The following is a 16,634-nucleotide window of genomic DNA, read 5'->3' as shown; positions in this document are numbered from 1 at the left end:
TGGTACGACTAAGATGGTCTATGCCAGCAACAAGCTGTGATTTATTGAAGTGTTGGAACTAAAATGGCGGTGCAGTGAGACAAAGGAAGTGGTGGAAACTTGTCCCAGCTTGTATATGGTGGACAATTTGGAAGGAGAGGAACTACAGAATTTTTGAAGACAAGCAACCTATGCAGAAAGTCAAGATGAATTGTATTCTTTTGTTTCTTTTTTAGTGTAAAGAAAACTACGTAGAGGAGACTGAATCACTAGTTGATATGATAGGTTCCTTGTGAAGCTGTAGTCCTAAGCATGGTTGGGTTTTTGTAATTGTAAATAGCACTATCATGGTGCAGATCTAATTCATATATATGTATATAATATATACACACACACACACATGTTACCAGTCTCAAAAAATAAAAAGTGAACTTTTATAGGTCATCACGTAAGTCACTGTCAATATTTAGTTCACTATATTTTATTAAAATTGGATGCAATTATCCATAAGAATACCCCTCAAAGTGAATAAGCTGTTCTCTTTCCAGCTACTTATAAATCCTGAATGAGTTATAGAGATCAGGAATAGCAAATTATTCAATTTGCTACAAAATGACTAACCCGAAGTTGGAAAGGATGCCAATTAGGCGTAAAAGCTTTTTGGAAAAGTAAGGCTCCTTCAGAACTTCCATGAGTGCCAAATCAGGATTCATACCATCTGCATGAGAAACATATGTTAGACCAGTAATACAGATGAAAACACCATATGTATACTTGGCTGCAACACAAGACATTCCTAAGAATCTCTATGTGGGCACGGATCAGTATTTAGGCCTATATTTGCAGGAATTGTCTTCAGATTAAGCCCTTAGTCTTCATTTAAAGGATCCTAAAGCACAGCAAATATTCAAAATCAAGTGTGAACTTTCTAGAGAGAGGTAAAAATGAGGTGCAGAAAGATCACTCTGCTAGTCCAATACTAAGATTCATCATACTTATTCATTTTGATCAATATCAGCATCAGTCTGATATTATAATCTGTTGACTTGCCCCCTAGGCTTAGCTCTCTGTGGTGGGGTGTTTTTGCTAGGTGAGATAATGAGACTAGATCTCTGTGGTGGGGTGTTCTTGCTAGGTGAGATAATGAGACTAGCTCTCTGTGGTAGGGTGATCTTGCTAGGTGAGATAATGAGACTAGCTCTCTGTGGTAGGGTGATCTTGCTAGGTGAGATAATGAGACTAGCTCTCTGTGGTAGGGTGATCTTGCTAGGTGAGATAATGCGACTTTATTTAGGCCTCTTTTCAGCATATTCCATTGTAAATGAGCCATGTAGATTGTAAGGCTTCTATATAATGTTTGTATAGGCCCTTGGGCAGATCCATCCTTTGTAATCTTGCATTTGAGATATCATAGGAAAGGGATCTTGCCTCTCATATCTTGTGTTCCCTTTACTTGCATCATTATCTTTGTGTGTGTGAATCTATATCAAGAACTCCTTATACTGTTGTGTGTGTTAGGACGGAAGCTTTGAGTAGCACATCGGCAATTGTCACATGCTGCATAGTATTGCCATTTCCCCCTGACAAAACACACTTCATTTTTGGCAAAATCCACGACAAACACCTAGGTGCACTTTCCATTGCATCTAACCTCAATATTTCCACCCGCAATGTCTACACTCCATTCTACAGTCCCTATACACTGCTAAAAGATCCATGTAAATCTGGATTGATGTAAATTTCATTTACTCATTTTAGGTGGACTAGTCCTCCCCTCTATATGCTTCTTTGTCATCGGTGGAATGTGTTGTACTGTCAAAGAGCATGAAAGGATAAGAATCCAAATTTAGCTTTTGGAGAAGGAACACCCTGCTCAAGCCGTGAAATGCCTTAAATTGATTCACAAGTCCAAATCAAATATCTTGATCTAACAAGTCAGACGATATGATCAGAGCCTTCTAATTTCATTTCTAGAACCAAATAATCCATGATCAGGCCAGTAAATCTTATCCAAACTGGAACTCATAAGAATCGTTGTAATGATTGTAAGAACACGAATAGCTACAAAACAGGAAAGCGCGATAGAATAAAACATACCTTTAGCACAACCAGAGGTAAAGACTGTGTCAACCTGACTCAGATATTTGTCACACAAAGAGTCATCACTAGCATTAACTTCAGCTTCCATCATTTGATGGCGCTCATGGTGATCCCCCTTTAAAAGAATGCAACTAGCCTTCACCAAAACAAGGATGGAACTCAGAATTTAATTTTCCCACTGTAAATCTTAAAGGTTAGAAAAAGATAAATCGTGATTTCTTCCCTGTGAATTAGAAGTGTTCAAATTATGCTTATCATGACTAGGGAACCCAACAAGATTCTATATTTTCATGCAGTGTCATATTCTACTGAAATTAATGACTCTTTAAGATCGAGAAAAGCTGTAATATCATAACTAGGGCAATGCATGTGGGCACTCCAGCTGAAATGCTTAATAAATATACACAAAAAGTACGCATGCATATACAAAAAACTGAAGGGTCTACACCTATCTGCCAAGAATTCTATGTCAGGTCAAGAGAATCTATAAAGTGCACAAACTTGCAGCACTAACTTGTTTCTGAAACTTTTCAAACCCATCTGCACACTCTTATTTTAGTTTTGCAGAGCGCCGAGGAGTCTGGTCAAGTGTTGAGACTATAGCATGTGTTTGAAATTGCACTTAAGTCAAAAGACCATTTATACTGATTGCCTGTTGGGGGTATGGCAACTTGGGCCAGGTCTTCCCCTGCTCCTTTTTTACCAAACATAGTTGGGAACATGTGTAAAATTCGAGCTCAATAAAGTTTCTGATTCTATCTTTAAAACTCAAGAAATATGAAAGATCAGGGCTTGCGAAATGGGTCTTGGGGGATAAACAACAAGAAGTGCGACAAAACCTGTAACGCCCCCAAAACACCTAGGTTTTCCAGAGAAAAATTTAGATGTCCATGCAGTCTCTTGAGCATCTTTTTCGTGTTCCTGAGAGTGCTGTCAACTGCTTTCTTGTGAAGCTCCTTTACACACTGTCAAATCATGAATACACCAGAGAGTATTTAGTCAAAGACTATTAGAAATAGCCATCTTAATTTCTGACCAGATAATACCTGGTTCTTTATCTCTTCAAGCTTCTGAGAATAAGCCTTCGTAAGATATGAGGAGCCAGGACCATAGTGGTACACATTCACCTTGGGTGATGCAACAAACTGTTCCAATTCGTCCTTGTCTTCAACAGAATACACCTGTGGTTATATATAGACGAGAAATTAAACTATACAACTGTTAATGTTCCTCCTTCCCTTTACCCTCCCCCTTCTGCAACACAAAACAGGAAGAAGTCCAAAGCAGTGTAGGTAAGACTTTGAGATAGTGAGCACTAGTTGGACTTGGGCAACCAAGAAGGAGAAATATGGTGAAGATGAAACCAGTATAGGCATGAACAAAGGATGGCAGCTAAGCCCAGCCAGGCCAAGAAGGTAAATGCTGCCAGGCTTGGCAGCCATACTTTGTTACCTAACAATAAAATATCCCCAACGAGAGACCTAGGATAAAAAATGATAGCTACGGAAATTGGAATCAAATCTTAAGACAGTTCTTAGCAAATCCTAGAACTAATAAACTTATGACAGAAATCCATCCTTCACAAGCAACTTCTATTGGACTTCATTTGTTACCACAATAATGATGTGAGGCAACTCTGATATTTATGGTTATCTTTCTTTCATAAGAAAAAGTAAAATTATTTGATTGATCATAAAAAACAGTTTCTGTATATAATAGTAGCACCTTAGAACGGAGTAAGGTCTCAAGGCCTTCAACAGTAGCACCTGCAATGGTAAAAATATAACATAATGACTGAGAGCTGAGGAGTGTCCAAACAACAAAAGTAGCTTAAAGGATAGATATACCAGTTACGCCTGGCAGAATGATCAGTATTGAGAGCAAAGATCAGATAGCAAGAACTATCAATCCGTTACCACAATTGATCAATGCATGTCATGGAAAGCAGGGTTTCATTCCACAAAACCCAGATATTAGGTGAGTTTTTTTCACAAGTCAGAAAATCAGAAAACTTGCACTCATTTTCAAACTTATTTTCTGATAATACCTCTTCAACTTCTGTTGATCCCATTTTTAAATAGAATTCATACAAGTCATGACTTTCTCCAAACAGAAATCATTTACGTATATGCATATTGTCATGTGTAAGGGGGTAAAATTTTAACTATCTGCAGATGAGAGACATAGAGATACTTTTCAGTCATACAAGGTTAAAATTAGACAGTCACAATGAACTACAGCTTATCTATCAATGATGAACAGCAAAGCAGTCCCCAATTTGTACTTCCAAAATCAATGAGTTAAAGGTAACATCTAAAAGAGATACTTCGAGATTCCTTGAAAAGAAAAGATCAGGTTAATATTGTAAGTCCGAAGTACAGCCAAAATGGAGTAGAGATCCTGCTGGTACCATACATCACAACCATATGTTACTGATTAACATAGACTGCCTCCCAATTTATTGTCAGCATACAGTTTTCAGTGTCTATTTGATCAATTTTACATGGAAAAGAGATGTAGATGCATTCATCACTCCAAAGTAATAGTTAAAGATCTCACAAGTTGGAAAAACTTTTTCATTTGGAGTGTAAACAATTGTCGAAAAAATTGACTCCTGAAAAACCAAAAAAAGAGAAATGAATCTAGGAGAAATGGTTTTCTGGAATCTGGATGACATCCACACATAATTTTGCCGAAAATTATTATGTAAACCTATTTGTCAAATTTCAAACACAAGGCAACATACAAATTACTCATGACCTATAAGCTGAATGGATCCAGCTAGTTAGAGAAAATTAGGACATCTTATTACTGCATGAATTCATTGGCACAATAATATTACCTTTCCCTGATATTGGAGATGCAGTCATGCCAAATATACGGGGCCGTTTTACTACATCAGGTTTGTAAAATATCTGTCCAAGAATAATACACATGAATAACTAGGCTACTATATACAAAACGAAGCATGTTTGCCAGCATATAACACCAGAGCAGTTAATTACCTTCATAATCTCCGCATAAGGATGATCGCTCTCAACTTGTGCATAATGACACTCATCAAATATCAGAAGAGCAATAAATTCAATCCTGATATAGCAGTGGGAAAGATTATGTAGCAGTATTTGAGGGGTCATAACAAGGACCTGAACAAACAACATGCAAATTTGTTGGTCAAAACGTTCAGAAAGTGGCAAACAAAGATATAGTATAATAGTCAGCCATTCAGCAATATTCACACTCATCCACAGTCCAAAAAAGAAAGGACCTAAGATGATAAGACAACAATATATAACACATGGTTCAATCACTCTATCTTGGTTCCCAAGGTTGTCACTCCATCTTTCCAACTGCTAGGTCACCCACTTGGGCAGCTACACTTCGTATTTCTTCAGAAGATTTAAGTGGAATAGCATATACTCATAGCCATTGAAACTTGGAAAAGAATGACTGATGCAGTCCAATTTCGGAACGAGAAAACAGCCAACAATAGATTTTTTGGGAATAGTAGGACCTTATAAGAAATTCTGGAAAAATATTCCAATTGGAGAATTTTCACCTAGAAGGAGATAAAAAAGTTCAAAAGCTCTTCTTTGTGGTTGGAGGATTGACAGGTAAACGTTCAGAATTAAAGGCATTATGAAACTGTGGCACTCCTCTGCCAATGTTTTAATCAAAAAGTGATTGACCATGGGAAGCTACTAATATAGTAATACCTTAGAACAAAGCATAAAATCTCTTGATCCTACAAAGGGTAGACACAAAATATATATTCCAATTCTCTTGCTATCAAGCAAACATCTGAGATTTGTCACTTCATAAGATCATTTCCTCGCGTTCAAAATCTCAATTTAGATGAAGATATTCCAAACTGTGCAGTAAGTTGCAAACCTTAATCAATTAAATATTTAGGAGGCAAAGAAAAGATACAAGAATTACTTATATAATCTAATCCAGATGTTGTGATTAACACAGGAAGAGAGAAAAGTAGATAGGAAATATTCCTTTTGTTAAGGAAAGTAAGAGTATTTATTACTGCAAGAGTTAGATCAGCACAAAGATAGTGTCTTATTGCAGGTTTGTACAAATATTCCAAGTATATGGGAGATAATTTAGTGAACATCAGTTATTCGGCTTTTTTTGTCACCCTTACATCAGTTACTCAAATTTCAATTATTAATTGCACTAAAATCTCTACTAGGGAGTTTGTATATCAAGAATTCCTAAGCTTCTGCCTCAAACAAATAACACTGATGGGATAATTTATATCATTAACAAAAAAGATCATGCAGACTTACCTCATACTGTTCCATTTCTTTCTCCCAGTCTTGGTGGCTCTTCAAATGCTTTGATTTGCCGCAGTATGTCCCAACTTTGAAGTCAATAGACTCCTCTATGACCTTGGCTTGCTTTTCCAATTTCAGAAGCACATGAAAAAGCAAATAACCTTTAGGCCAATATATTATGAAGTTGCAGATACACTTTTAAATTCCCACCCTGCCCCAACAAACAAAAATACACACAGAAAACAGAATGAGTTTAATAGGAATACAATTTCAATGAAGAGGAAATTAGTTAGACATAACATATGGCATTCTAAATCGAAGAGTGAAGAGACGGGGCGCGGACGCCCCAGTGAGGAGGTGCGAGGGGCTGGTAGTAGAGGGTACGCGGAGGGGTAGAGGTAGGCCCAAGAAGTATTGGGGAGAGGTGATTAGACAGGACTTGGCCCAGCTACACATTACCGAGGACATGACTCTAGATAGGAAGGAGTGGAGGTCACGTATTAAGGTTGAAGGCTAGTAGGGTTAGCGTGCTGTCTTTCCTGGCGAGGGTATGGGTTGTTAGCGTTTGTAGGAGTCTTAGCCGTACACTTGTAGTTCTTGTATGTGATCCCTATTGCCTTATGTTGTTTACTGCGTTTCACTTCTCGCATTATTTTCTTGATGTATTGCCCCCTTTGTTGATTATGCACTATTTTTCTTATTGGATGTTATGCTTTATATAATTCTCTTCCTTTACTTGGCTTTGTTACACTTGAGCTGAGGGTCTTCCGGAAACAGCCTCTCTACCTCCACGAGGTAGTGGTAAGGTCTGCGTACACTTTACCCTCCCCAGACCCCACCTAGTGGGATTTCACTGGGTATGTTGTTGTTGTTGTTGTTGTTGAGTTAGTGGTAGAATGTGACAATAAGTTCTTATGAAACTCCTTTAACCTCTAATACATTATTTGCCCATTATTCTACCTCATTATGCTTTGTAACTCATGTAACCTCCCAGACATAATTCCTCTATTCATTTACCCATATTATTATCCACGTTCTTCCTATTCATTGCAAGGAAGAATTCCTCACCTATAAACTGTGGTGATCTTACTTTGTTTTGAGTACAAGGATATATATAATGAAAAAGATGAGAAGTATGAGAAAATATTGTAGTGTGTAGTGAGGTTAGTGTAGTGAAAGAGAGAGTTGAGACAAAGAAACTGTTCTAAGTCTTCAACTAATTTACTATATAAAAGAGAGTACTTTTTTATTGAAGAAAAGTGTTCTAATGGTTGAGCTTTGGACTCTTCAACTAATCCGGAGTTGTTTGAGTTATACGACGTTGTTGGGCTGTTGTACATTGGAGGGAACAAGTCAAGAGTTATACTACTGAATTGGTGTGGATTATATCGCAATGGGCTAATATCCTTAAAGAGAGCGAGATATCTGTGCCACAATTTGAATATATTTTTTATTCATTTTGTGTTCATTTTATCTAAATCGAAGAGTGATTTCTGGTTCTCTGAGGTGCAAAACTGTAGGCCTTTTTCATGCCAATCACTTGACCAGTTTTCAGCAAAATCAGAAATATCCATGCATGTAATTAAATTAATTTTGACTAGCCTGAAACACCTAGTGTTTATATATATGTGAAAAATATTGATTACATACTAGCCACAAAATCAATAATAATTTCTATCAGAAAATATGATAAACAAAAGGAGCGACATTTGGACAAAAGGAGCGATGACATCCGAACAGTAGACGAAAGATATGTGATGCCATTCAAGCAACAGCAAGCGCAATGATATGGACGTGGTTATCCAAAAGGAAACACTTATGCTTAAAGCTCTCAAATACAGCCTCAATAGTAGGGAAGATATTTGATATTCAGCCATTTGATTTAATGTATAGTAGTTCACATCCTTGATATCAAAAAATTTAAAAAGTTAAGAAAAAAAAAGAAAGAAGAAAACCTGTTGCACCAATGCCACAGTGGGAGCAAGAAACACACAAATGCTCTTCTGGGGTTTCTTTATTAAGTGCCCCATCTCATAGATAAGCAAAACAGCAATATGGGTTTTCCCACAGCCCGTTCCCAGATATACAACAACATTCTCCTCTAATGCTTTTTTACAAAGATCCATCTGATACCTGATAAGAAATAAAATCAGTAAAATCATATTATAAAATCATCAAAGGCGCCTATTTTTTTGTTTATGCCATATTTGCACATCATTTTTCAGCTAAATAATGTAGTTAAATTCTGAAATCGTATGATAATTTACAAAGATTTTCAGGTGTTTGAAAGTTCAAATGTTTTATTGTAACAACACCTTAACAAGTACTAAAGAAGGTACTAGGAGAGTACCAGAGGAACAAGTTCTTTCAACTAAATATTGAAGCAATACATCAGATCAAATAGTGAAACACAATCAGTTACAACATTTTTCTTTGACCACAAATAGAAACTACTCAACACCAAGCCTTTACATGAGAAATGTGTTCCTTTTTTCTCTAACCAATTCCAGAAAGTACGACTAGACACTGCCATCCCAATAGAATCTGCTTCACAAAAAATTGTACCAGCTATTTAAGGCCTGTTTTATGCTTCCTAGCATGACAAATTGATTTCCAAAACTTCCCAGAAACAAAAAATCAACTCTGCCTGGTGAAAATGCAACAGAGCAGCAAGTGATCAACTGATTCAGCCACTTCTTCACATAAATACATTTACTGCAAATGACAAAACCATTTCTCTATAGGTTTTCATGAGTGAGACAGGCACCATGAGTTGCAGTCCAGGTGAAGCACGCCACTGTGAGGGTGTAACAGTCTTCAAAATACTCCGTCATGGCAAATTTTCATAGTTCCCTCCCATTTTCAGCAAAACAAAATTGTAGCATGCCCTGACAGAAAATGCTTTAACCTTCCAATGTAAAGAATCTTCGATCTGTTGATCATTGAGACTTCTTCTCAATATAAGATCCATACACCAGAATTTTCATAGTTCCCTCCCATTTTCAGCAAAAAAAATTGTAGCATGCCCTGACAGAAAATGCTTTAACCTTCCAAAGTAAAGAATCTTCTATCTGTTGATCATTGAAACTTCTTCTCAATATAAGTCCATACACCAGAAGACTAGTAGACAACTATAGTGCAATTCTTGTTGATGGTAATTATATAATGTATATAAGTCAGGGAATTTCTCAAATAGAAGAGTATCATCAGACCACTTCTCAGCCAACATTTTAACTCTCTTGCCATTTCAAACGTTTAACTTAACATTATCAAAGTGTAACAACCCAACCCCCTTTTATTTTTCATAAACTAATATTGTTCTATTCCTCAGCATTTTAATAAAGAGTAGTTAAACTAAAAGAAGAAGAATAAAACTGATTTACAGGGCTCATAATAAATAATAAATCTACCAGATCATCTACTTCCTCTATGCATTGCTCTTTGCACCAAAAATAAAAAGATACAATGCAATTCCATTTCACTCAACACAAAATTGAATCTATCTTCAAAACTTCTTCCACTCCTTTCCTTCCACACTGTCCACCGGATGCAAGCAGGTATCACCCTCCACCATTTCTTCTGACTCTTGCTCCCACCACTTTTAATCCAGCAACTCAGTAGGTCTGCAGTATGTTCTGGCATGGTCCACTTGACTTCAGTGAGGCTGATAAAACGGCCTACAGTTGAGATGTAGATTTACAGTGGAGGGACATGTGACTGTTTGTTTCCTCTACTTCATTACACAAAAAACACCTAGGGAGTACAGGCATTCCCTTTCTCTTGAAAGCTTCTATTGTCAAACAAGCCTTCCTGACCACCAACCAAGAGAAGCATTTCACTTTTGTTGGTGCTACTGCTATACTTACCGAAACATACTTTCATAAAGTTGAACTTCCTCCAGCTTCTCCACCATTTCCTCTCTTGTATATTCTGTTGACGGAAAAGACACCATTTTCACTATGTATCCACTTTATTGTGTCAGGGACAGTTGAAATACATGTAAAGACTTCAATTTCCTTCAATGGTTTTGCCACTCTCACCGCCTCCCAATCATTCAAATACCTCTTAAAGAAAAAGTTCCAATCCTGGGATGTCCAACAGTCCTTACAGTAGCATTTGGATGGTACACGGGGAGAATAGATAAGGATAGGATTCTCTAAAAAGGATTTGATCAATCCAGACATCTCTCCAGAACCTGATTATTGCACCATTCCCACTTTAAATGGGGCGTCCTCTTCCCGCTTATGCCATAATGCTCTTAAAGATCACCAAACCACAGCTCCATATTTGTTCACCACGGTTCAGTCTGCACATATTCGCATTGAATTACCTCTCCACAGTGAGAAGTCTTCACCATTATACCTCCATAACCACTTTATCAGCAAGTTATAATTGTGTAACCTCAGATTTCTGATGCCAAGCCCCCCAACTTCTTGCTCAGCTGGACAGTTTTCCAGTTTACCAAGTTATACCCCTTACACTCTTTGTTGACTGGCAACAAGAAGTCCCTTTTCAATTTTTCAAGCCTTTTGTCCACCTTAGAAGGTATTGGAAAAAGAGACATCATATAAGTTGGTAGAGAATCTAGTACTCTGTTGATTAAAATGATCTGCCCCCAATGGACAAGTATTGTGCCTTCCATTAGCTAGTTTTTTCTCCGTCTTCTCCAAAATGTCATCATATTTCTACTGCTTTATGTTTATTACCCAAAGGCATACAACTCAACCCTCTTTTGGAATATTTGAGTGCCATTTCATGATTTAAGACAACCTAAAGGTTCATATAATGTTTTTGGACTTATTGGCATGTTTGGATTGGGAACCGAGAGGCTCGGAGGTGTTTCTACACCAGTTGGGGTCAATTAATTGCAGATTTTTCTGTTGTTGATGCCTTCCTCTACCACGATCGTGGAACGAAAAGGTTCATCACAAAAATAAGGTCATAGAGTGCAAGTGTGAAGGTTGAGGGTCAGGTCAACTCCTGTCGAGCTCTCTACACGACCACGTTGCAAGCCTGAACTTGACTGTATCGCAAAAGTGAGCCAAGGGATGTGAACGTAATAGAGGACTTGTAGCAGAATAAAAGTTGCTATGAGACTTCAGCATCGTTTTTAACAAGGAATTTGGGATTTTTAAGTAAGAGGTTCTCGGTCTTGGATTATAGAGATTCAGAGTTTCAACTTTCAACCTCATATTCGAGGTATTGATTCCTTATATTGGACCCATGATTAGTCGTGATTTTCATAGAACTTGAACCACGAAAACATGTGATTTGAGATATCAAATTGGGGAATATGGCCTAAGCCCTAAAAGGATGCATTTGGACTTTTGACCGACCAGTTGCTATCATATTATTTTGATTATAAAATGGGATTCCATAGCTAATGGGTAACGTGTACATGTTTTATTTTGCTATTTAAATTGTTGATGTGAGGAAGAATTCTGAATTGACCTTGACCCCGAAGTGTCTTCAAATCATGGGATTAGTTCTCCTCGGCTAATATGGACCCATTATTTGTGATTTTGAATAGATTGAGGACAGAAGAGATTGTCTGAGAGGACTTCAGATATTCAAGTCAAGGGAAGTTCGCCATTTTCGAAGCAAGTGAGAGTTTAACTCTTAGCTTGCTTGATTTTCCTTAAAGCATGATGTATGGTGTGTTTATTTGCATTCAAACTGCCTTGTTCATGTGTGTGGACGAGCATGAGCTTGGTTTGTGTAGTTGGCAAGTTGAGCTTGAGTGAGGAATAACTCATAGCACCACAACAGCTTTAGCAGTCAATCAACCTGTAGTCACATCATGTCTATTGTCACTACATACATTCATGATTTCAGTTTGTTCTACACATGTATTGCCGTGTTATTGTGTATGTATGCACTACAGGCGATTTCTAAGGACTTGCCTCAGGGAGTCAGGGGTAGGCTGGGAAAGCAAGTCGATAATCTTGTTGGGTCCTTTAGACTCGCTGCTCGCGGTTACTACATGTGTGCAGGTCAACAGGGGTGATTTAGTTGTAGAGCAGTGATTCCAATTTGATTCAGTCTTGTCCAATAGAGTTGAGCCACTACTAGACCGTGGAGGCAACTTCTCCTATTAGCAAACTTTAGTACTTTGTTAATTTCAAGTTATGTCTCGTATTTTGTACTCATATTTAATAGCTCCATAACTTAAGTCCTTTTAGTGGGTTTATGGAATATTGGCCAGATATTCCGCTATACCTTCCTATCTAGTATATTATGCTTCCATAGGTTTATATATTTTTATTAATTTAGGCTTTGGACCTAACTCACACCCCAAAAGCTAGTTCATGAGGGGAGAATTGCCCAAATCCATATAAGGAGTCCATAATTGCCTCAACCCACCGACGTGGGATTAACAATATCAAATAGTTACAATTCTGCCATATATGTCTTTTTCATTCCGTAGACGCTTATGACATCCTCGTCTACGTCTTGCAGTAATGTTGCCTTCTGCATTACAACCTTTACCACAGCGACGCTATCCATAGATTAAATTATTTGGTGGATTGGATTTCACTTGATTGTCTATGGTTCCATTGCATGTGCTTGGGGTAGAAGTTTTGTATAAATGTATAGTCATGCTATTAAATATCTTTATTTCTAAGAGGTGGAATAGAATAACCTCGTTAAAGGATAATGATCATACGTTTGTAATGCATTGTACGCCCCATAATAAGTCTCCTCCTTCTACTCTTTCCCAGAAGTCGATGACTATTCACAGCTATTACCTTGACACCAAAGAAGAGTTCAACCCAATGCTTTATTTCTGTCCTAGTTGATCCTGATTCGACATTAGAAGTATCATACGTTTGTAATGCATTGTACGCCCCATAATAAGTCTCCTCCTTCTACTCTTTCCCAGAAGTCGATGACTATTCACAGCTATTACCTTGACACCAAAGAAGAGTTCAACCCAATGCTTTATTTCTATCCTACTAGATCCTTACTAATATATTGATTTTCCCCATAACTAAATACTTTTGCCTGTAAATATTGCATATTTGATTCCATCCATACATCTATTTTCTTTCCTATGAATTATAATCTCAATAAAAACGCCAGCTCTTATTGTTCATATATTTTTTGAAACTGGTAACATTTGTATTTCATATAGTACTTAGGTAGTACTGAAAAACCATATTTACAAAAGCAGAAAGGGAGTATAATCTATCCAAAAACTAAACCAAATCTAAATGGATCCTAAAACATCTATGATTGACTCAGTTTCATTGGAGTAGACATTTGTACACCAAAGGCAGAACAACAAAATACACTTAAGCTTTACTTCCTGCAGGTTGTTGTTCCTATACTCAAAACATCTCTCGTTTTCTCTCCCTCCATATAGTCCACCAAATACTAGTAGGGATCATCCTTCATCTTTCTCCGTTTGTAGCCCCAACTCCAGCCATCTCCCAAACTGAATAGAGTCTCATCAATCTTGCTAGGCATACACCAAGATATGCCTCTGAGATTAAGGAAATCTGCCACAGCTGCTCAGTAAAGTTGCAATGTAAGAAGAGATGTCTCACTGTCTCATTAGCCTTACCACATAAGGAACATTTGTTGCATAGAGAGATTCCTCTCTTGGCCACATTATCCAATGTCAAAAATTGTTCATATATTATGACATGAATATACCATATCAATTCGTTATGTATGGATGGTGAGATTTTATTTACACGGGAATGGACGTATTGGTTCACGTAGAATACCAAAGGAGTTATTCATAGTCAAGCAAGTTCAATAATACCATTGTCATTGTTACAAATGTACAGGGTCGAGTAGTTTCTTGGTCCTCTTGCTACTTTTAGATTCAAAGGTATGAGAAAAGGATCATTGTTTGCTGCTCAAACCACAGCAACAAACGTTATCGGTATCGTAGTGGATCAAGGTATGCAACGAGCAAAAGTCACGGTAAAAGGTCCTAGTATTAGAAGCAATGCAATATTACAAGCTATTCGCTGAAGTGGTTTACTATTAACTTTCATATGGGATGTGACTCCCATGCCACATAATGGTTGTTTACCTCCAAAAAAAGTAGATGTGTGTAGAACTGAACATTGAAGAAATCCCAAGAGAAATAAAAGATTCGATGATCTAATCAAATAATAGTACTACGGTTCAAGAGAAAGTATAGTATCTATTCAATAGTATTGTTTCATCTTCTCTTCAATATCAACATGTTTAGATTAGAGGTTTTCCTAATGGATAGTGGCTCGTTGGATGCCATTTCGCGTTTTGAATCATAATTTGGGTCGCGACACAAGATTTTTTCTTTTAGTTTTCGCGAGAAAGGTAATTGCATCATAACGTTAGCACTAATGAAGTGCTGGAGTAATTATAAGCATGCACAAAACCAAAAGAAAAATCAATTTCTAATCTTAAATGGATTCTAAAAGGCTAAGTAATTTTTATGACCGAAAAATTCATCTAGCGTCAACTCTTAGAAGTACGGGAATAATAGATATGCATCTCTACCCTTCTCAACTTAATGTCAGGCTTAGTTCGCATGGCGCAGGGCCCGAACCTATGTCCTAAGTCTTAGAACTAACTGCAAAACTCATCTAGTGTGTAATACTTAGAACTAACAGCAACACTTGGAACTCAGGGATAATAGACCCTCCCTACCCTTCTCAACTTAAAAGTTTAAAACTTTTGTTTCAGAGCTGTAGCTTCAATGCATAATAAGGTGATCCTACATAGTTGAGCCTTAAAAAAAAAATACAGGTCAGGCAGGGAACTTATAGTGCTCCAATAATTCAATCATGGAGGACTACTAGTGCTTCGTGTGAAATATAAAGAATGAATTTGAATCTAAAGCCAAAAATAAGGGATCATTTCGATCTTTCTCTCTGTCTTTCTGTAATTTTTTCATAAACAGCAGGCAGCAGCACAACTCAATTTTTATTTATTTTTTGAAAAATGTGGGTAGGGGAAGGGAAACCAGAGGAGGGATTTCCAATTTACAATGTAGGGAATCCAAGCCTCCCCCAACAAGTAGGCCAACCAACTAAGTTACTAACATTCTCGGCATAACTCAATTCAATGTGTGTATACACATATAATTGACAAAAATATATACTTCTATCAATCAATTTCGCACACACAAGGACAAAGTAGAACAGAGCACTCGTACTCCACAATCCACATTTTTAGGAGAGAAACTCAAAAGAACTTACTTTCTAGCGATTTTTCTGGGATCTTTCTCAACTGAAACAGAGGAATGTTCGTCGTCATTGATTGACAGTACGGAAAGCTGGTTTGTGATCAGTGAAGGTTCAGCACTCGGTGAACTGGTGGTGCCATTCTCAAGTCCGCCGCCTCCCATGATGGCGGTGCAGAGTTGATCGGCGGTGGAGGAAGGACCGGCGGCAGAAAAAGGGGTTGATTGACTTCCAGTTGACTGAGCGGAAGACGAAAAGAAAAATTCTTACTTAGAGCAGTGGGTTTTCTCAGGTGCACCTTTTGAAAAAATGCTGACCATGTTCAATCATGTATCAGCATCCCATTGTCATTTCCTACCAAACTCCCTAATTTTATATCTTTACTCTCTTTTTTATATATTTTTATATTATATAAAATAAAAAAATTCTCGTTGCAAGAGGGAAGGTATTATTTGCTAGATTTTCGTCACTACGAATACTTGATTCGATATTTGTGGTTGTTATAGGTTAGGGCTTATATAATGTTATTCTATTTCTATATACAGATAGGCCATAATGATAAGAAAACTCTCTGGATAGTTGTTGTTTGTGAGAAGTGTCCAGTTTCATATATCATCAGGTGGAACTTTAAATATGTTGTATTGTTATAGAATTGGAGACTTTCAATGTGAATGCGCTAGGGATCCTTTGATTTGAAGACAAGTTATGTTGAATTTATCTAGTGATTAGCATATTTGGAATTAATTATCATGGTATTGTTTTTTTGTTGTTTAGTTTATTGTATTAAAATAACATGCATGTATAATTTCAAAGAATAAGTTGTTTGTTTATAAAAAATAAAATAATTACAAAGGACCTCATCGATATTTTTCTCGTTTTCATTGTTTTATTCTCAAAATGACTAATTCCATAATTATTTTATTACTAATTATTAATCCTTATTTTAAAATTAAGGAGTAATTAAATAAGTAATACAACGTAATTAAAATTTTATTCCGCAACTATCTACGTTTGTCCAACTGGCAACTACCAAATGTCCAACGTAACAATTAAATCGTTAGAAAGCTCAAATGAATTATCCGTT

The 16,634-nt window shown here is 37.0% G+C and overlaps 1 protein-coding gene across 5 annotated transcripts in view; it reads right to left on the bottom strand.

Moving 5' to 3' along the window:
• The window catches only part of LOC102601788 (dicer-like protein 4), a 44,322-nt gene extending 28,408 nt beyond the window's left edge, over positions 1 to 15,914 (bottom strand). For all 5 annotated transcript variants that reach the window (XR_001473040.1, XM_006343628.2, XM_006343629.2 and 2 more), the window contains exons 1-10: positions 15,566 to 15,914; positions 8,321 to 8,498; positions 6,378 to 6,488; positions 5,085 to 5,225; positions 4,922 to 4,994; positions 3,805 to 3,845; positions 3,126 to 3,260; positions 2,919 to 3,044; positions 2,077 to 2,215; positions 601 to 697 (exon numbers count right to left, since the gene is read on the bottom strand). Coding sequence is in view for 4 of the 5 variants with exons in the window: in XM_006343628.2 (XP_006343690.1) it covers positions 601 to 697; positions 2,077 to 2,215; positions 2,919 to 3,044; positions 3,126 to 3,260; positions 3,805 to 3,845; positions 4,922 to 4,994; positions 5,085 to 5,225; positions 6,378 to 6,488; positions 8,321 to 8,498; positions 15,566 to 15,714 (1,190 nt within the window). In the remaining variant the exon portion in view is untranslated. The remainder of the gene's footprint in view (positions 1 to 600; positions 698 to 2,076; positions 2,216 to 2,918; positions 3,045 to 3,125; positions 3,261 to 3,804; positions 3,846 to 4,921; positions 4,995 to 5,084; positions 5,226 to 6,377; positions 6,489 to 8,320; positions 8,499 to 15,565) is intronic.
• Between the last annotated feature and the right edge of the window lie 720 nt (positions 15,915 to 16,634).

Source organism: Solanum tuberosum, unplaced genomic scaffold (genome assembly GCF_000226075.1).
Source record: "Solanum tuberosum cultivar DM 1-3 516 R44 unplaced genomic scaffold, SolTub_3.0 scf00047, whole genome shotgun sequence".
In the NCBI taxonomy this organism is placed as follows: domain Eukaryota; kingdom Viridiplantae; phylum Streptophyta; class Magnoliopsida; order Solanales; family Solanaceae; genus Solanum; species Solanum tuberosum.
Note: the sequence above shows the minus strand (reverse complement) of the source record. Positions and strands in the feature narration are given on the sequence as shown.